This window comes from Myxocyprinus asiaticus, chromosome 5 (assembly GCF_019703515.2).
Source record: "Myxocyprinus asiaticus isolate MX2 ecotype Aquarium Trade chromosome 5, UBuf_Myxa_2, whole genome shotgun sequence".
NCBI lineage: Eukaryota > Metazoa > Chordata > Actinopteri > Cypriniformes > Catostomidae > Myxocyprinus > Myxocyprinus asiaticus.
The window spans coordinates 30,394,355-30,418,080 of NC_059348.1; the positions used below are offsets into that span (position 1 = coordinate 30,394,355).

The 23,726-nt window shown below is 28.5% G+C and overlaps 1 protein-coding gene across 1 annotated transcript; it reads right to left on the reverse strand.

Annotated features, from left to right (window-relative positions):
- Window positions 1–385: 385 nt before the first annotated feature.
- On the reverse strand, window positions 386–22,612 carry LOC127440466 (target of EGR1 protein 1-like). Its single transcript, XM_051697049.1, has 7 exons — window positions 21,322–22,612; window positions 21,164–21,204; window positions 20,965–21,061; window positions 20,719–20,877; window positions 18,657–18,916; window positions 18,372–18,534; window positions 386–2,587 (listed from the first exon to the last, which is right to left on the reverse strand). The coding sequence occupies exons 1-7, from the start codon at window positions 21,433–21,435 to the stop codon at window positions 1,949–1,951; spliced, it is 1,473 nt and encodes a 490-aa protein (XP_051553009.1). The 5' UTR covers window positions 21,436–22,612; the 3' UTR covers window positions 386–1,948.
- Window positions 22,613–23,726: the final 1,114 nt, after the last annotated feature.

The window sequence follows — 23,726 nt, forward strand, 5'->3', positions numbered from 1 at the left end:
ACTATTGTAGATTATAGATTTGTAACTAAATTAAAAAATTATATTTATACCAAAGACAGATAAGTACTCCCCCCCCCCCAAAATTTTTTTTATATGGCTTTAATTGTTTAAATGCATGTGTGTACTCCTATATGTTTAAAATAAATTCAAAATGTCCTATTTAATTGTACTGTTTTCTATGATCCATGTAGCAGGCTTAAAGAAATGTTTCAGGTTCAATTCAAGTTAAGCCTATTCATTTTGTCATCTTAACTATGCATGATTTGCAAATTATTTGCATTGTTTTTTTCCAGCTGTCCGTGACCCCAGGGCCATTTCTAGGCTTAGGTGAACTAGGCAGTCGCATAGGGAGCCAGCAGCTGGAGGGAGGTGCCAATGAGGAGGCCCGTCGCAACGCCCCCCTCAGCTTCCCACCCCCCGATGGGTGTGCCAATAGGCATCTCGCCTAGGGCGTCAATATGGCGTGCAATTGGAAGGGCATGACCTTTTCAGAACAGCCCTGTGACCCACTTTTGGGTTGCAACCCACCAGTTGAGATCCACTGCATTAGACCAGAGACGCATTATTTTGAAATATAAGTTGGACCATGAAAGAGCCATAAAAAACAAGACTGATGATGGTTTCAAAGGAATGTTCCATGTTTAATACAAGTTTTCAGCCAGCTGCATTTGTAGCATAATGTTGATTACCACAAAAAAATATTTTTGACCTGCCCCTCGATTCTTAAAAATCAATTACAGTAATATACTTACAATGGAAGTGAATGGGGCCAGTACATAAACGTTAAAATACTCACCGTTTCAAAATTATAGCCACAAGAAGTAAACATACATGCTAACGTGACTTTAGTTTGATAAAATCTCTATTCTACATGATTTTAGCACTATAAAATCACTTCATGGGTTTATCAGCATTTTTATCACACTAATATCATGTTGTGACTGAACTTTTGAAACGATGTTTACTTCAGCGTTTACAGATTGGCCCATTCACTTGCATTCAAAGTGCCTTACTGTAAGAGATTATTATTTTTATTTTTTATTTTTTTTTGAGAAAATGTGATTTTTTTTAATTTTTTTTTTATGGGTCTTTCATGAAACTACTTATCTTTTCAATGTAATGCTTTTTTGGACTGATGCAGTGCATCACATCTGGTTGATTGCAACCCAAAAGTGGGGTTGCAAGTCTGTTCTGAAAGGGTCATGAACAGCTGGGAAAAAAACAATGTAAACAATTTGCAAATCATGCATAAATAGGGCGGCAAAATAAATAGGTTTCTCAATTTTTAAAAGGGAAGAGAAAACACTTCCCATATCAAAGGCTGTGTGCGTCCAAACAAACTACAGTATTTTGCTGTAAATTAATCTGTCATTTGGAATCATGGCTAATATTAATACAATATTTAGCCCAGTGTTTGTTCCAGGTGTTGGGCTGGTAAATCACACTTCTGCTGTTTATGCATTTAAACATTTTAAATGTTCCTATTCAGCCTGTTTTATGTTAATAATTTTGCATACATCTGAGCTTTTAGCAGACACTTTTAACCAAAGCTACATACAAATGAGGAACATCACAAGCAATTTGTCTTACAAGAGTAAGCTAGAGTAGTAAAGATGCTGGAGCAGAAGAAAATATGAACAAAATTGGAGAAGATTTTTAAGTTCATAGGAAGATGCTTTTATGAGTAATATTAATTTTAATGTTTGATATTAAGTATGTATGCTAAACAATTTTGGTACTTTGTTAGGTCATCACTTGATATCCAATGTAGAATATGGGTCCTGAGAACTGCTGGTCTAATAGTCTATATTACCTTAACTTTTAGTCAGAAGGCAAAAAAAAAAAAAAAAAACCTTGTCAGACCAAATAAAAGGAAAATTAAAATTGATTTTTTTTTTTTTACACTGAATAGAAACCTAAAAAAAGTTTTTATGCACTGCCTTGAGTTTTAACAGCAGTGATTTTTCCCCCAGACATAGTCCATCTTGTGCACATGGGCCTTTGAAGACTTGGAGAAGGTGCTTTTGGCTACATTTAGAGGAACAGACTTGCCACTGAGGTACAGCTTATTGAGACATCCATGGATAAGGGGAGCAGTGGGGGATTCCTCTGTATTTGCTGTCAGAGTTCTGGCAAAAGCAAAAATATAGCCTGTCATGAAAGCGTCAAAGCCTGCTCTGTGGGTTCCTCCTTCAACTTTCTTCTCTTTTGGTTTATCAGGAGCTTCAGAAGATGCTTGTGGCTGAGATACATAACTTTCATTCTTGCTGGCTGTTTTCCCAGGCTCAAATGCATGCGCACCATCTGCTGTCTTTTCTTCATGTTCTAGTGGTGTGGGTTCAGATCTGGCCTGGTCCTGCTGGTCCACCTCTGCCTCAAGCTCCATGCCTTCCAAGTGCTTCCTTTTGCCTTGTGGAGACTCACATGTTTCAGAGGGTGCATCTGCTTGTCCTTGAGAATCTCTCTTTTTATTCTTGCGCTTCCTCTTTTTTCTCTTGTCTTCTCTGGTCTTTTCATCATGCTGGATTATAAGGTCTGTGACATGTGACATGGGGCACTGAGAGCCATTAGGACACCATCCATAAGCCTTCCAACACAGCAGAGCAGAAAACAATTACCAGATGTCACGTGCAAAATTTCTTAGAAGAGAAATACTAGTTTAAGCCGGTTTCTGCCACAGCTAAATAAAAAATGTGATTATGTGAGTCACAATAATGAAATACTAAGTCAATATTAGTAGATGCTATCTTATAATAATGTGAAAATTTCTCATAATAATGAAAAACTTTCTTATAATTATGACTTACGTTGTCATAATAATGATAAACTTTCTCGTAATGTGTTAATGTCATATTATTATTATTATTTTTTTTACAAATTCTCATAATTATGACAGTGTCTCATTATGAGATACTAAGTCATTATTATGAGATACTAAGTCATTATTATGAGATACTATCATTATTATGAGATATTAAGTCATTAATATGAGATATTAAGTCATTATTATGAGATAGTATCTCATAATAATGACTTACTAAGTCATTATTATGAGATATTAAGTCATTATTATGAGATACTAAGTCATTAATATGAGATACTAAGTCATTATTATGAGATATTAAGTCATTATTATGAGATACTAAGTCATTAATATGAGATACTAAGTCATTATTATGAGATACTAAGTCATTAATATGATATATTAAGTCATTATTATGAGATACTAAGCCATTATTATGAGATATTAAGTCATTATTATGAGATACTAAGTCATTATTATGAGATACTAAGTCATTATTATGAGATACTAAGTCATTAATATGAGATACTAAGTCATTATTATGAGATACTAAGTCATTAATATGAGATACTAAGTCATTATTATGAGATATTAAGTCATTAGTATGAGATACTAAGTCATTATTATGAGATACTAAGTCATTAATATGAGATACTAAGTCATTAATATGAGATACTAAGTCATTATTATGAGATATTAAGTCATTATTATGAGATACTAAGTCATTAATATGATATATTAAGTCATTATTATGAGATACTAAGTCATTATTATGAGATACTATCATTATTATGAGATACTAAGTCATTATTATGAGATATTAAGTCATTAGTATGAGATACTAAGTCATTAGTATGAGATACTAAGTCATTATTATGAGATACTAAGTCATTAATATGAGATACTAAGTCATTATGAGATACTAAGTCATTAATATGAGATACTAAGTCATTATTATGAGATACTAAGTCATTAATATGAGATATTAAGTCATTACTATGAGATACTATCATTATTATGAGATACTATCATTATTATGAGATACTAAGTCATTAATATGAGATACTAAGTCATTACTATGAGATACTAAGTCATTAATATGAGATACTAAGTCATTATTATGAGATACTAAGTCATTACTATGAGATACTAAGTCATTATTATGAGATACTAAGTCATTAATATGAGATATTAAGTCATTACTATGAGATACTAAGCCATTATTATGAGATACTATCATTATTATGAGATACTAAGTCATTATTATGAGATACTAAGTCATTATTATGAGATACTAAGTCATTAATATGAGATACTAAGTCATTATTATGAGATATTAAGTCATTATTATGAGATACTAAGTCATTAATATGATATATTAAGTCATTATTATGAGATACTAAGCCATTATTATGAGATATTAAGTCATTATTATGAGATACTAAGTCATTATTATGAGATACTATCATTATTATGAGATACTAAGTCATTATTATGAGATATTAAGTCATTAGTATGAGATACTAAGTCATTAATATGAGATACTAAGTCATTATGAGATACTAAGTCATTAATATGAGATACTAAGTCATTATTATGAGATACTAAGTCATTAATATGAGATATTAAGTCATTACTATGAGATACTATCATTATTATGAGATACTATCATTATTATGAGATACTAAGTCATTAATATGAGATACTAAGTCATTACTATGAGATACTAAGTCATTAATATGAGATACTAAGTCATTATTATGAGATACTAAGTCATTACTATGAGATACTAAGTCATTATTATGAGATACTAAGTCATTAATATGAGATATTAAGTCATTACTATGAGATACTAAGCCATTATTATGAGATACTATCATTATTATGAGATACTAAGTCATTATTATGAGATACTAAGTCATTAATATGAGATACTAAGTCATTATTATGAGATACTAAGTCATTAATATGATATATTAAGTCATTATTATGAGATACTAAGCCATTATTATGAGATATTAAGTCATTATTATGAGATACTAAGTCATTATTATGAGATACTAAGTCATTATTATGAGATACTAAGTCATTAATATGAGATACTAAGTCATTATTATGAGATATTAAGTCATTATTATGAGATACTAAGTCATTATATATGATATATTAAGTCATTAATATGAGATACTAAGTCATTATTATGAGATACTAAGCCATTATTATGAGATATTAAGTCATTATTATGAGATACTAAGTCATTATTATGAGATACTATCATTATTATGAGATACTAAGTCATTATTATGAGATATTAAGTCATTAGTATGAGATACTAAGTCATTAGTATGAGATACTAAGTCATTATTATGAGATACTAAGTCATTATGAGATACTAAGTCATTAATATGAGATACTAAGTCATTATTATGAGATACTAAGTCATTAATATGAGATATTAAGTCATTACTATGAGATACTATCATTATTATGAGATACTATCATTATTATGAGATACTAAGTCATTAATATGAGATACTAAGTCATTACTATGAGATACTAAGTCATTAATATGAGATACTAAGTCATTATTATGAGATACTAAGTCATTACTATGAGATACTAAGTCATTATTATGAGATACTAAGTCATTAATATGAGATATTAAGTCATTACTATGAGATACTAAGCCATTATTATGAGATACTATCATTATTATGAGATACTAAGTCATTATTATGAGATACTAAGTCATTATTATGAGATACTAAGTCATTAATATGAGATACTAAGTCATTATTATGAGATATTAAGTCATTATTATGAGATACTAAGTCATTAATATGATATATTAAGTCATTATTATGAGATACTAAGCCATTATTATGAGATATTAAGTCATTATTATGAGATACTAAGTCATTATTATGAGATACTATCATTATTATGAGATACTAAGTCATTATTATGAGATATTAAGTCATTAGTATGAGATACTAAGTCATTAGTATGAGATACTAAGTCATTATTATGAGATACTAAGTCATTAATATGAGATACTAAGTCATTATGAGATACTAAGTCATTAATATGAGATACTAAGTCATTATTATGAGATACTAAGTCATTAATATGAGATATTAAGTCATTACTATGAGATACTATCATTATTATGAGATACTATCATTATTATGAGATACTAAGTCATTAATATGAGATACTAAGTCATTACTATGAGATACTAAGTCATTAATATGAGATACTAAGTCATTATTATGAGATACTAAGTCATTACTATGAGATTCTAAGTCATTATTATGAGATACTAAGTCATTAATATGAGATACTAAGTCATTATTATGAGATACTAAGTCATTAATATGAGATATTAAGTCATTACTATGAGATACTAAGCCATTATTATGAGATACTATCATTATTATGAGATACTATCATTATTATGAGATACTATCATTATTATGAAATACTAAGTCATTACTATGAGATACTAAGTCATTATTATGAGATTCTAAGTCATTAATATGAGATACTAAGTCATTACTATGAGATACTAAGTCATTATTATGAGATTCTCAGTCATTATTATGAGATACTAAGTCATTATTATGAGATACTAAGTCATTACTATGAGATACTAAGTCATTATTATGAGATACTAAGTCATTACTATGAGATACTAAGTCATTATTAAAAGATTCTAAGTCATTATTATGAGATATTAAGTCATTACTATGAGATACTAAGTCATTACTATGAGATACTAAGTCATTATTATGAGATACTAAGTCATTACTATGAGTTACTAAGTCATTATTGAGATACTAAGCCATTATTATGAGATACTAAGTCATTACTATGAGATACTAAGTCATTACTATGAGATACTAAGCCATTATTATGAGATACTATCATTACTATGAGATACTAAGTCATTATTATGAGATACTAAGTCATTACTATGAGATATTAAGTCATTATTATGAGATACTATCATTATTATGAGATACTAAGTCATTATTATGAGATACTAAGTCATTACTATGAGATACTAAGTCATTATTATGAGATATTAAGTCATTATTATGAGATACTAAGTCATTATTATGAGATACTATCATTATTATGAGATACTAAGTCATTATTATGAGATACTAAGTCATTACTATGAGATACTAAGTCATTACTATGAGATATTAAGTCATTATTATGAGATACTAAGTCATTAATATGAGATATTAAGTCATTATTATGAGATACTAAGTCATTAATATGAGATATTAAGTCATTATTATGAGATATTAAGTCATTATTATGAGATACTATCATTATTATGAGATACTAAGTCATTATTATGAGATACTAAGTCATTATTATGAGATACTAAGTCATTAATATGAGATACTAAGTCATTATTATGAGATACTAAGTCATTATTATGAGATACTATCATTATTATGAGATATTAAGTCATTATTATGAGATACTAAGTCATTATTATGAGACACTATCATTATTATGAGATATTAAGTCATTATTATGAGATACTAAGTCATTATTATGAGATACTAAGTCATTAATATGAGATATTAAGTCATTATTATGAGATACTAAGTCATTATTATGAGATACTAAGTCATTACTATGAGATACTAAGTCATTACTATGAGATATTAAGTCATTATTATGAGATACTAAGTCATTAATATGAGATAAGTCATTATTATGAGATACTAAGTCATTATTATGAGATACTAAGTCATTATTATGAGATATTAAGTCATTAGTATGAGATATTAAGTCATTAGTATGAGATACTAAGTCATTATTATGAGATACTAAGTCATTATTATGAGATACTAAGCCATTATTATGAGATACTAAGTCATTATTATGAGAAACTATCATTATTATGAGATATTAAGTCATTATTAAGAGATACTATCATTATTATGAGATACTATCATTACTATGAGATACTATCATTATTATGAGATACTAAGTCATTACTATGAGATACTAAGTCATTATTATGAGATTCTAAGTCATTATTATGAGATACTAAGTCATTACTATGAGATACTAAGTCATTATTATGAGATACTAAGCCATTATTATTAGATACTAAGTCATTATTATGAGATAATATCATTACTATGAGATATTAAGTAATTATTATGAGATATTAAGTCATTATTATGAGATATTATCATTATTATGAGATACTATCATTATTATGAGATACTATCATTATTATGAGATACTAAGTCATTATTATGAGATACTATCATTATTATGAGATACTAAGTCATTATTATGAGATACTATCATTATTATGAGATATTAAGTCATTATTATGAGATACTAAGTCATTATTATGAGATACTATCATTATTATGAGATACTAAGTCATTATTATGAGATACTATCATTATTATGAGATATTAAGTCATTATTATGAGATACTAAGTCATTAATATGAGATACTATCATTATTATGAGATACTAAGTCATTATTATGAGATACTAAGTCATTATTATGAGATACTAAGTCATTAATATGAGATATTAAGTCATTATTAAGAGATACTAAGCCATTATTATGAGATACTATCATTATTATGAGATACTATCATTACTATGAGATACTATCATTACTATGAGATACTAAGTCATTAATATGAGATACTAAGTCATTACTATGAGATACTAAGTCATTACTATGAGATACTAAGTCATTATTATGAGATTCTAAGTCATTATTATGAGATACTTATTAATTACTATGAGATACTAAGTCATTATTATGAGATACTAAGTCATTATTATGAGATACTAAGTCATTACTATGAGATACTAAGTCATTACTATGAGATATTAAGTCATTATTATGAGATACTAAGTCATTAATATGAGATAAGTCATTATTATGAGATACTAAGTCATTATTATGAGATACTAAGTCATTATTATGAGATATTAAGTCATTAGTATGAGATACTAAGTCATTATTATGAGATACTAAGTCATTATTATGAGATACTAAGTCATTATTATGAGATATTTAGTCATTATTATGATATACTATCATTATTATGAGATACTAAGTCATTATTATGAGAAACTATCATTATTATGAGATATTAAGTCATTATTAAGAGATACTATCATTATTATGAGATACTATCATTACTATGAGATACTATCATTATTATGAGATACTAAGTCATTACTATGAGATACTAAGTCATTATTATGAGATTCTAAGTCATTATTATGAGATACTAAGTCATTACTATGAGATACTAAGTCATTATTATGAGATACTAAGCCATTATTATGAGATACTAAGTCATTATTATGAGATACTATCATTACTATGAGATATTAAGTCATTATTATGAGATATTAAGTCATTATTATGAGATATTATCATTATTATGAGATACTAAGTCATTATTATGAGATACTAAGTCATTATTATGAGATACTATCATTATTATGAGATACTAAGTCATTATTATGAGATACTATCATTATTATGAGATATTAAGTCATTATTATGAGATACTAAGTCATTAATATGAGATACTATCATTATTATGAGATACTAAGTCATTATTATGAGATACTAAGTCATTATTATGAGATACTAAGTCATTAATATGAGATATTAAGTCATTATTAAGAGATACTAAGCCATTATTATGAGATACTATCATTATTATGAGATACTATCATTACTATGAGATACTATCATTACTATGAGATACTAAGTCATTAATATGAGATACCAAGTCATTACTATGAGATACTAAGTCATTACTATGAGATACTAAGTCATTATTCTGAGATTCTAAGTCATTATTATGAGATACTTATTAATTACTATGAGATACTAAGTCATTATTATGAGATACTAAGTCATTATTATGAGATACTCTCATTATTATGAGATACTATCATTACTATGAGATACTAAGTCATTATTATGAGATACTAAGTCATTAATATGAGATACTATCATTATTATGAGATATTAAGTCATTATTATGAGATACTAAGTCATTAATATGAGATACTATCATTATTATGAGATACTAAGTCATTATTACGAGATACTATCATTATTATGAGATACTAAGTCATTATTATGAGATACTATCATTATTATGAGATATTAAGTCATTATTATGAGATACTAAGTCATTAATATGAGATACTATCATTATTATGAGATACTATCATTATTATGAGATACTAAGTCATTATTATGAGATACTAAGTCATTATTATGAGATACTATCATTATTATGAGATACTATCATTATTATGAGATACTAAGTCATTATTATGAGATACTAAGTCATTAATATGAGATACTATCATTATTATGAGATACTAAGTCATTATTATGAGATACTAAGTCATTATTATGAGATACTATCATTATTATGAGATACTATCATAACTATGAGATACTAAGTCATTATTATGAGATACTAAGTCATTAATATGAGATACTATCATTATTATGAGATATTAAGTCATTATTATGAGATACTATCATTATTATGAGATACTAAGTCATTATTATGAGATACTATCATTATTATGAGATACTAAGTCATTATTATGAGATACTATCATTATTATGAGATATTAAGTCATTATTATGAGATACTAAGTCATTAATATGAGATACTATTATTATTATGAGATACTATCATTATTATGAGATACTAAGTCATTATTATGAGATACTAAGTCATTATTATGAGATATTAAGTCATTATTATGAGATACTAAGTCATTATTATGAGATACTATCATTATTATGAGATACTATCATTATTATGAGATACTAAGTCATTATTATGAGATACTAAGTCATTATTATGAGATATTAAGTCATTATTACGAGATTCTAAGTCATTACTATGAAATACTAAGTCATTACTATGAGATATTAAGTCATTATTATGAGATACTAAGTCATTATTATGAGATACTAATTCATTACTATGAGATACTAAGTCATTATTATGAGATACTAAGTCATTATTATGAGATACTAAGTCATTACTATGAGATATGAAGTCATTATTATGAGATACTAAGTCATTACTATGAGATATTAAGTCATTATTATGAGATACTATGTCATTACTATGAGATATGAAGTCATTATTATGAGATACTAAGTCATTACTATGAGATATTAAGTCATTATTATGAGATACTATCATTATTATGAGATACTAAGTCATTATTATGAGATACTATCATTATTATGAGATATTAAGTCATTATTATGAGATACTAAGTCATTATTATGAGATACTAAGTCATTAATATGAGATATTAAGTCATTATTAAGAGATACTAAGCCATTATTATGAGATACTATCATTATTATGAGATACTATCATTACTATGAGATACTATCATTACTATGAGATACTAAGTCATTAATATGAGATACTAAGTCATTACTATGAGATACTAAGTCATTACTATGAGATACTAAGTCATTATTATGAGATTCTAAGTCATTATTATGAGATACTTATTAATTACTATGAGATACTAAGTCATTATTATGAGATACTAAGTCATTATTATGAGATACTCAGTCATTATTATGAGATACTAAGTCATTACTATGAGATACTAAGTCATTATTATGAGATACTAAGTCATTAATATGAGATACTAGTCATTATTATGAGATATTAAGTCATTATTATGAGATACTAAGTCATTAATATGAGATACTAGTCATTATTATGAGATACTAAGTCATTATTATGAGATACTAAGTCATTATTATGAGATACTAAGTCATTATTATGAGATACTAAGTCATTATTATGAGATATTAAGTCATTATTATGAGATACTAAGTCATTAATATGAGATACTATCATTATTATGAGATACTATCATTATTATGAGATACTAAGTCATTATTATGAGATACTAAGTCATTATTATGAGATACTATCATTATTATGAGATACTATCATTATTATGAGATACTAAGTCATTATTATGAGATACTAAGTCATTAATATGAGATACTATCATTATTATGAGATACTAAGTCATTATTATGAGATACTAAGTCATTATTATGAGATACTATCATTATTATGAGATACTATCATTACTATGAGATACTAAGTCATTATTATGAGATACTAAGTCATTAATATGAGATACTAAGTCATTATTATGAGATACTAAGTCATTATTATGAGATACTAAGTCATTATTATGAGATATTAAGTCATTATTATGAGATACTAAGTCATTATTATGAGATACTAAGTCATTATTATGAGATACTATCATTATTATGAGATACTAAGTCATTATTATGAGATACTATCATTATTATGAGATACTAAGTCATTATTATGAGATACTATCATTATTATGAGATACTAAGTCATTATTATGAGATACTATCATTATTATGAGATATTAAGTCATTATTATGAGATACTAAGTCATTAATATGAGATACTATCATTATTATGAGATACTAAGTCATTATTATGAGATACTAAGTCATTATTATGAGATACTAAGTCATTATTATGAGATATTAAGTCATTATTATGAGATACTAAGTCATTATTATGAGATACTATCATTATTATGAGATACTATCATTATTATGAGATATTAAGTCATTATTATGAGATACTAAGTCATTAATATGAGATACTAAGTCATTATTATGAGATACTAAGTCATTATTATGAGATACTAAGTCATTATTATGAGATACTAAGTCATTATTATGAGATACTTATCAATTATTATGAGATACTAAGTCATTATTATGAGATACTAAGTCATTATTATGAGATACTAAGTCATTAATATGAGATACTAAGTCATTATTATGAGATACTAAGTCATTATTATGAGATACTAAGTCATTATTATGAGATACTAGTCATTATTATGAGATACTAAGTCATAACTATGAGATACTAAGTCATTATTATGAGATACTAAGTCATTAATATGAGATACTAAGTCATTATTATGAGATATTAAGTCATTATTATGAGATACTAGTCATTATTATGAGATACTAAGTCATTATTATGAGATACTAAGTCATTATTATGAGATACTAAGTCATTATTATGAGATACTAGTCATTATTATGAGATATTAAGTCATTATTATGAGATACTAAGTCATTAATATGAGATACTTAGTTATTATTATGAGATACTATCATTATTATGAGATACTAAGTCATTATTATGAGATACTAAGTCATTATTATGAGATATTAAGTCATTATTATGAGATACTAAGTCATTATTATGAGATACTATCATTATTATGAGATACTATCATTATTATGAGATACTAAGTCATTATTATGAGATACTAAGTCATTATTATGAGATATTAAGTCATTATTACGAGATTCTAAGTCATTACTATGAAATACTAAGTCATTACTATGAGATATTAAGTCATTATTATGAGATACTAAGTCATTATTATGAGATACTAATTCATTACTATGAGATACTAAGTCATTATTATGAGATACTAAGTCATTATTATGAGATACTAAGTCATTACTATGAGATATGAAGTCATTATTATGAGATACTAAGTCATTACTATGAGATACTAAGTCATTATTATGAGATACTATGTCATTACTATGAGATACTGAAGTCATTATTATGAGATACTAAGTCATTACTATGAGATATTAAGTCATTATTATGAGATACTATCATTATTATGAGATACTAAGTCATTATTATGAGATACTATCATTATTATGAGATATTAAGTCATTATTATGAGATACTAAGTCATTATTATGAGATACTAAGTCATTAATATGAGATATTAAGTCATTATTAAGAGATACTAAGCCATTATTATGAGATACTATCATTATTATGAGATACTATCATTACTATGAGATACTATCATTACTATGAGATACTAAGTCATTAATATGAGATACTAAGTCATTACTATGAGATACTAAGTCATTACTATGAGATACTAAGTCATTATTATGAGATTCTAAGTCATTATTATGAGATACTTATTAATTACTATGAGATACTAAGTCATTATTATGAGATACTAAGTCATTATTATGAGATACTCTCATTATTATGAGATACTATCATTACTATGAGATACTAAGTCATTATTATGAGATACTAAGTCATTAATATGAGATACTATCATTATTATGAGATATTAAGTCATTATTATGAGATACTAAGTCATTAATATGAGATACTATCATTATTATGAGATACTAAGTCATTATTATGAGATACTATCATTATTATGAGATACTAAGTCATTATTATGAGATACTATCATTATTATGAGATATTAAGTCATTATTATGAGATACTAAGTCATTAATATGAGATACTATCATTATTATGAGATACTATCATTATTATGAGATACTAAGTCATTATTATGAGATACTAAGTCATTATTATGAGATACTATCATTATTATGAGATACTATCATTATTATGAGATACTAAGTCATTATTATGAGATACTAAGTCATTAATATGAGATACTATCATTATTATGAGATACTAAGTCATTATTATGAGATACTAAGTCATTATTATGAGATACTATCATTATTATGAGATACTATCATTACTATGAGATACTAAGTCATTATTATGAGATACTAAGTCATTAATATGAGATACTATCATTATTATGAGATACTAAGTCATTATTATGAGATACTAAGTCATTATTATGAGATATTAAGTCATTATTATGAGATACTAAGTCATTATTATGAGATACTATCATTATTATGAGATACTATCATTATTATGAGATACTAAGTCATTATTATGAGATACTATCATTATTATGAGATACTAAGTCATTATTATGAGATACTATCATTATTATGAGATACTAAGTCATTATTATGAGATACTATCATTATTATGAGATATTAAGTCATTATTATGAGATACTAAGTCATTAATATGAGATACTATCATTATTATGAGATACTATCATTATTATGAGATACTAAGTCATTATTATGAGATACTAAGTCATTATTATGAGATATTAAGTCATTATTATGAGATACTAAGTCATTATTATGAGATACTATCATTATTATGAGATACTATCATTATTATGAGATACTAAGTCATTATTATGAGATACTAAGTCATTATTATGAGATACTAAGTCATTATTATGAGATACTAAGTCATTATTATGAGATACTAAGTCATTATTATGAGATATTAAGTCATTATTATGAGATACTAAGTCATTATTATGAGATACTAATTCATTATTATGAGATACTAAGTCATTATTATGAGATACTAAGTCATTATTATGAGATATTAAGTCATTATTATGAGATTCTAAGTCATTACTATGAAATACTAAGTCATTACTATGAGATATTAAGTCATTATTATGAGATACTAAGTCATTATTATGAGATACTATGTCATTACTATGAGATATGAAGTCATTATTATGAGATACTAAGTCATTACTATGAGATATTAAGTCATTATTATGAGATACTATCATTATTATGAGATACTAAGTCATTATTATGAGATACTATCATTATTATGAGATATTAAGTCATTATTATGAGATACTAAGTCATTATTATGAGATACTAAGTCATTAATATGAGATATTAAGTCATTATTAAGAGATACTAAGCCATTATTATGAGATACTATCATTATTATGAGATACTATCATTACTATGAGATACTATCATTACTATGAGATACTAAGTCATTAATATGAGATACTAAGTCATTACTATGAGATACTAAGTCATTACTATGAGATACTAAGTCATTATTATGAGATTCTAAGTCATTATTATGAGATACTTATTAATTACTATGAGATACTAAGTCATTATTATGAGATACTAAGTCATTATTATGAGATACTCTCATTATTATGAGATACTATCATTACTATGAGATACTAAGTCATTATTATGAGATACTAAGTCATTAATATGAGATACTATCATTATTATGAGATATTAAGTCATTATTATGAGATACTAAGTCATTAATATGAGATACTATCATTATTATGAGATACTAAGTCATTATTATGAGATACTATCATTATTATGAGATACTAAGTCATTATTATGAGATACTATCATTATTATGAGATATTAAGTCATTATTATGAGATACTAAGTCATTAATATGAGATACTATCATTATTATGAGATACTATCATTATTATGAGATACTAAGTCATTATTATGAGATACTAAGTCATTATTATGAGATACTATCATTATTATGAGATACTATCATTATTATGAGATACTAAGTCATTATTATGAGATACTAAGTCATTAATATGAGATACTATCATTATTATGAGATACTAAGTCATTATTATGAGATACTAAGTCATTATTATGAGATACTATCATTATTATGAGATACTATCATTACTATGAGATACTAAGTCATTATTATGAGATACTAAGTCATTAATATGAGATACTATCATTATTATGAGATATTAAGTCATTATTATGAGATACTATCATTATTATGAGATACTAAGTCATTATTATGAGATACTATCATTATTATGAGATACTAAGTCATTATTATGAGATACTATCATTATTATGAGATACTAAGTCATTATTATGAGATACTAAGTCATTAATATGAGATACTATCATTATTATGAGATACTAAGTCATTATTATGAGATACTAAGTCATTATTATGAGATATTAAGTCATTATTATGAGATACTAAGTCATTATTATGAGATACTATCATTATTATGAGATACTATCATTATTATGAGATACTAAGTCATTATTATGAGATACTATCATTATTATGAGATACTAAGTCATTATTATGAGATACTATCATTATTATGAGATACTAAGTCATTATTATGAGATACTATCATTATTATGAGATATTAAGTCATTATTATGAGATACTAAGTCATTAATATGAGATACTATCATTATTATGAGATACTATCATTATTATGAGATACTAAGTCATTATTATGAGATACTAAGTCATTATTATGAGATATTAAGTCATTATTATGAGATACTAAGTCATTATTATGAGATACTATCATTATTATGAGATACTATCATTATTATGAGATATTAAGTCATTATTATGAGATACTAAGTCATTAATATGAGATACTATCATTATTATGAGATACTATCATTATTATGAGATACTAAGTCATTATTATGAGATATTAAGTCATTATTATGAGATACTAAGTCATTATTATGAGATACTATCATTATTATGAGATACTATCATTATTATGAGATACTAAGTCATTATTATGAGATACTAAGTCATTATTATGAGATATTAAGTCATTATTATGAGATTCTAAGTCATTACTATGAAATACTAAGTCATTACTATGAGATATTAAGTCATTATTATGAGATACTAAGTCATTACTATGAGATACTAAGTCATTACTATGAGATACTAAGTCATTATTATGAGATACTAAGTCATTATTATGAGATACTAAGTCATTACTATGAGATATGAAGTCATTATTATGAGATACTAAGTCATTACTATGAGATATTAAGTCATTATTATGAGATACTATGTCATTACTATGAGATATGAAGTCATTATTATGAGATACTAAGTCATTACTATGAGATATTAAGTCATTATTATGAGATACTATGTCATTACTATGAGATACTAAGTCATTATTATGAGATACTATCATTATTATGAGATATTAAGTTATTATTATGAGATACTAAGTCATTACTATGAGATATTAAGTCATTACTATGAGATATTAAGTCATTACTATGAGATATTAAGTCATTATGAGAAAGCATCTCATAATAATTACTTAGTATCTCATTATTATGACTTACAGAATCAAATTTTTTATTTAACAGTGGTGTAAACCGGCTTCCATAAATATTTTTCTTTCACATCTTAAGATGATGTGTTAGATGAGCTAATCTGAGAGCGCTATTAATAACGTTTAAAGTTATATAATGCCGGCTACTATACACTGGTGGCCAAAATTGTGGAAACAATTTAAAATACTGTTTTACTATATTCATTGTATACTTCTATTCATTTACTAACCAGCACTAATGTAATGTATGTGTTTATTACTGTGTTTAATGGCTCATTATTAGTTGTTAGGACCACTGGTTCCTTTAATGCATAGTTGTAAGAATATTTTGAGGAAGCACAAGTATCTTTTACTTTGGTGTGCTTTCGTGTCAACCGTTGGGCAAATGAACTTTCATTAAACTTTTATCTTTAATTCTGATATCTTTACTTAAAACTGCAAAAGGAAGTATAGAACAAGGTATTTACATACTTTTTCCATCACTCTAGGTGCATGAAAATAAATATTCGTTGGGGGTTTGTTATAAGTTTCTAGCTTTCATGGATAAGCAAAATGAACTGAATTAACTCACAGAGAACTGAATACAGACACTGTGGGCACCATCCTGACTCTGGTTGTCCAAGCAAGACCTGTAGTCTATGTAGCTCTGCATGTTCCCAGTATATTTACAAAACTCCAGGAACAAATGAGTCCCATTTCCACCAATTTCAATAGCTCTGGAATTTTCCAGCTTACTGTTAAAGATAAATAAAATACATCAGAGTTTAGGCACTGAACAGAAGCTTACAGTGCTTTGGGGTCAGTACATTTCTAATAACTTCCGTTTAACATGGGCATATTGAGGCGTTACACTTACCACTTCTTATAGGCATATTCCAGGTATGAAGCTGTAAACCGCAGCTCATACTCAGTTGCGTACTTGGTGTCATAGATGCCTGAGGGAAACATTTGGGATAGATCTGCAGTGAAGGTACCCAGGCGCTCAGGTAAATGGGCATAGAAGCACTGGTACAAGAAGACCATGTCTATCAGACCGTTATGAACCACCAAGGGCTTATTTGCCCTAAGCAGTTCTATGAACAAGGATCGCATGTTTACCCCATGTGCATCACCTCCCTAAAGAAAACAAGTGTAGAAAGACAAAACACAACTTCTTAATTTTTACTTATTAAAAAAGTTTTACATCTTAAGAAATGAATAGTAATTTTGAAACTTATGTATAAAATCATGACCACTCACTCCAGTCATATCAGTAACCTTATAAAAGCTGTTTTATTCTACATGGAATGGGTCCCCTCAAGGGGGCTGCCATGTTGGGATCACATGACCAGCTGATTACTACAAACTTTATCTCAGTAACTGACCTGTTGTTAGACACTTTCACTCATGGATTAAATGTATAATGGCTGTATGTCAATTAAAATTGGAATATTTGTCAAATTTAAGCTAATAACGTTCATTCTAATGTAAGCAGCCATTTCACCCTGTAGCTCTGCACCGATTGCCCACTGAAGCTAAGCAGAGCTGAGCCTGGTCGGTACCTGGATGGGAGACCTCCTGGGGAAAATTAAGGTTGCTGCTGGAAGAGGTGTTAGTGAGGTAGTTAGTGCTCACCCTGCAGTTTATGTGGGTCCTAATGCCCCAGTATAGTGATGGGGACACAACACTGTAAAAAGGCACCGTCTTTCGGATGAGACATTAAACCAAGGTCCTTACACTCTGTGGTCATTAAAAATCCCAGGGCACTTCTCGTAAAAAGAAGGGGTGTAACCCCGGGGTCCTGGCCAAATTCCCCCCATTGCTCTTATCATCATGACCTCCTAATAATCCCCATCCACTAATTGGCTCTACAACTCTACTCTCTCCTCTCCACCAATAGCTGGTGTGTGGTGAGCGTTCTGGTGCACTATGGCTGCCGTCGCATCATCCAGGTGGATGCTGCATACTGGTCGTGGTTGAGAAGAGTCCCCTGTTCACTGTAAAGCGCTTTGAGTGTAGTGTCAGAAAAGCACTATATAAGTGTAACGTTCATTCATTCATTCATTAATAATACTAAAATTGCGCATTCAAATATTGGATGTGTGCCAAGCACTGACAATGACTTCAGACAGATCGCATTCTTGCGCTGAAAAAAAGGCTAGATACAGGGCAAAAAACAGCTTAACAGAACGCAGGTGTCTCGAGGCACGTTTTTAAAGGCTGAAGTTCTTTTTAACTTGACACGGCATTTTAAAAAACACTGCGCTCCTGCACGAGATGCTAAATAAATGACAAAACGAGTTCAGCCGAATACCACTACTATCTGTGAATACTGCTATCTTACATACAACTGTAATGAATGAAAAACACTGTGGTATGGCTGTTATTATGAACATTTTTTTCTGCTCATTTTACTTTTTACTTAACATATGGGAATATGAACTGGCTAAATATTTTTATTTCTATTTTATGCACTTTATTTTCAAATGGAATGCACTTTTTTTAACAGCCAGAAATGTTCTTTGCAATAATATAACACGGTGCTGTTTGGCTTAAAGGTTTTCGCTGTGCCCTCTTGTGGACAAAGGAAACAAAGTCAATTTAAAAATCTGGTGTCTTTGAAATTCAAATTTAATTTTAATTTTGTTTCTCAGACTAGTTGACAGCCCTAAATGGTGGTGAATAGTGAATTTCTCTGCAAAAAAAATAAAATAACTATTGCATTTGAATGATGCTGCATCCATACCCCTAGGTGTCAGTGTAAGTCCAAGATGGCATTAACAAAACAAAAACAAAAATGACTGAGTGCCCCATAATTTTCTTAAACCTTTTAAATCATATGGAGATGGTACTACTTCAGTAATACTGTTTCAGGTAATTTGACAGAAAGTGTCCGTCTATTACATCCACGTTTTCCTCATACATTCAAAGACACTCACTTTGTCATTACCCTTGTAATAGGGAATGCCTTGGGCATATTGCTTGTTGAAGTCAAATCCATGTTGCACAAGGAACTGCACTGATTGGGGTTCAATGATGTATTCCTCTGAGCAAAGCAGGGTTAGATTGTAAACCTGGACCAGGTATGTGTTGTCTGCCTAGAAATTAGAAAGCATCAATGCAATGGCACGTCAGTTTACAAGTTTTAAAGTGAAAATATATATGTGTTGAATGCAGATCCTTACTTTGTTGTTAAGTTCTTTATAACAAGCAATCCCCAGTGAAAGTATTGAGCGTGTGCGAGCTGCATGACATATGGTTTTGTATCTGTCTTCAATGGATCTTTAAAGAGAAAAACAAAATACAGGTGATCATTTCATCACAGTCATTAATTCACATAGCAATATGGAGGACGAAAAGTGACATCCCAAACATACAACTTACTCTGCTAGAAGAGCTTTTCTTGATCCAAGGCCACTCAGTTCCTAAAAGAGACCAGAGAACAGTCATAAAGTGAATGCACTAATGGAATAAAATGTGACCAAAATATTTTTCATTTACACATTCAGCTTAGTTTCTAAACAGAGAGTGGCAATTCTCACCGTATCAAGGGCAATGAATGAAGATGTTTTAATGGCTAACACTACTGCTCCCCAAAGCTCCTTAAAATTGTTGCCTTGCACATCTATTACTGGGACCATCATTGAGGACGTCATAATTTAAATCCACTGAATGAAATAACCAATATCAGACATCTGTTGAAAACAGCAATCCTTGGAAATGACTCCGATTGTGTTTACTGAATTATCACTAGTTCAGTAAACACTCTCTTTAAACAACAGTAATGTCTAAACGCTCTACGCCAGTGTTTTTCTTTTTAAGTACAAATGTGTTTGCTGTTAGTGCAAATACTGAGCCTTGTCATATATTAGACAACTAATCGACATGCTAACAAACCATAACCGAATATATCTATTATTTACATAGTCTCATCACAATAACTCTTTGGCTTTGACTTTTTCCCTGTCTGTTTCTTTGTTTACTGCACTGAATGAACGTCAAATTCATAACTTTGTTGCGCACACTTTGATCAGAGTCACCGCCTGTACACCATGTCAGTCTATTTTCTTTCCTTTTAGAGTTTACGTCACTGGTAAAGGTAACATCCATTTTTGACGATTGTTTTTATTTCATGGCAAACAGACGAAAAATCGCGATGCAAGTTTTTAACTCATTAATACACATTAACACGCGAATTTTACACAGGCAACTGTAAAGACAGCGCCCACATTATACGTCATCACAATTGCCCATTGAAGTTTCAGGCGCCAATTTGGCTCAAACAAACAACGCATTTCACTTACTAGTAAAGCATATTCGTGAGACGTATTTGCATTTTATTTTCAATGCACCAGAGAGATAGCCTGTATAGTCATTGTTTACGTCCGTTAAAGCTACTGTTATCTCTTTTTCTGAAGTGGAAAGTTTTTTAGAATACCCCTGCTAAATCTTATGCTAGCAGTCAGCGACGTGTCATCGTTGTTTTGCTCCGATGATAAATTACACCTTGAGAAAGTGTTTATAAACATGGGTGGATGCTCCGCTCCCAACTGCTCGAACTCTACAACTATTGGAAAGCAGCTATTTCGCTTTCCGAAAGACCCCGTGCGCATGAGAAAGTGGTTTGTAAACTGTCGGCGTGATTTTGTGCCAACCCCCTGCTACAGATTGTGCCAGGCAAGTGGAAACCATGAATCCACAAGGCTTTGAAAGTTTCGCGTAGTGTTTTATATTGTGCAAAATAAAACGACTAAGCCGCCTTCCAGATATATTCCCGATTTACCGGTCTATTTTCTGATCATAGATCTTTAAATGACTTGCAGGATCATTTTGAGGAGATTGCCAGATCACCAGCAGGGGGAAGGAAACTCAAACCTAATGCTATACCCACACTTTTCAATGTGCCTGACCCTCCCTCTCCTGTAACCCCACAAACAGTATTGCCCATTAAAAATGAGCCAGGTAAAGTTATTTGGACCATTTGACTGAACACAAATGTAAAAGCTCAAGAAGTCCATTTATTTGTTTATGTTTCCAAATGTCCATTGGCAAGAAAATCATTCAATTTTAAATGATGTCATATTTAATGGTTTGTATATACAATAAAATGATAGTTATAAATACATTATATATAATATATTATATTCAGTACTGTGCAAAAGTTTTAGACAGTTGTGAAAAATGTATAGTGAGTATGTATCAGAGCATATGAGCGGAGCGGTGATAATTTCACCTGAGTGGAGAGGTCCTTTTTGAAGATTCCGCTCCGCTCTCTCAGGCCCCTCAGTGCTGCTCGCTCAACCCAGAATGCGCTTTGCGAGATGCTGGTTTGAGAATCTGCAAAGTAAGCAATAGATCCAAGTTCATGGAGTTCAAATATTGTTTGAAAAACAATATACAACAAGTTGAAAACATTATACATAAATGCGCAGTAATAATCATAGTTAAGAACGAGGAAGGAGAAGAAATTGAAAGGGAGTGTGGAGAGACTGTGAGAGTTAGTAAAGATCCGTTTTGGAATCTTAAGCGTCACATTGCCAGAAAGCACGAGGATGTGCTACCAAAACATAGTGCAGCAAAAAGTGAGCTAGTAGGCTATATACCATTTGATAATAAATGAATAGATAAGTAGGTAGTAAGGTATCTTGTTATGCATTCGTGTCAGTGCAGCTAGAAGTAAGCAATAGCCAACAAACAACTGTAATAAGAATACTTAGCCTATTGAAAGGTAGTTTATAGGCAATGTTAAAGTTAGACTACAAAAGTTATAACAACACTTTTTTAATTATTTTGAAAACTGAACAGAGTAATTAGGCATAGAATTTAGATTGTGTCCAGTAAATGGTACGCTAATGTAATGTATGCAAATTTGTTCTTTACAGAAGAAATTGCAATCAATCAAAAGGAGATAAATAATTTTTTTCCTCTCCGGTGTCCCCAGTTCTCT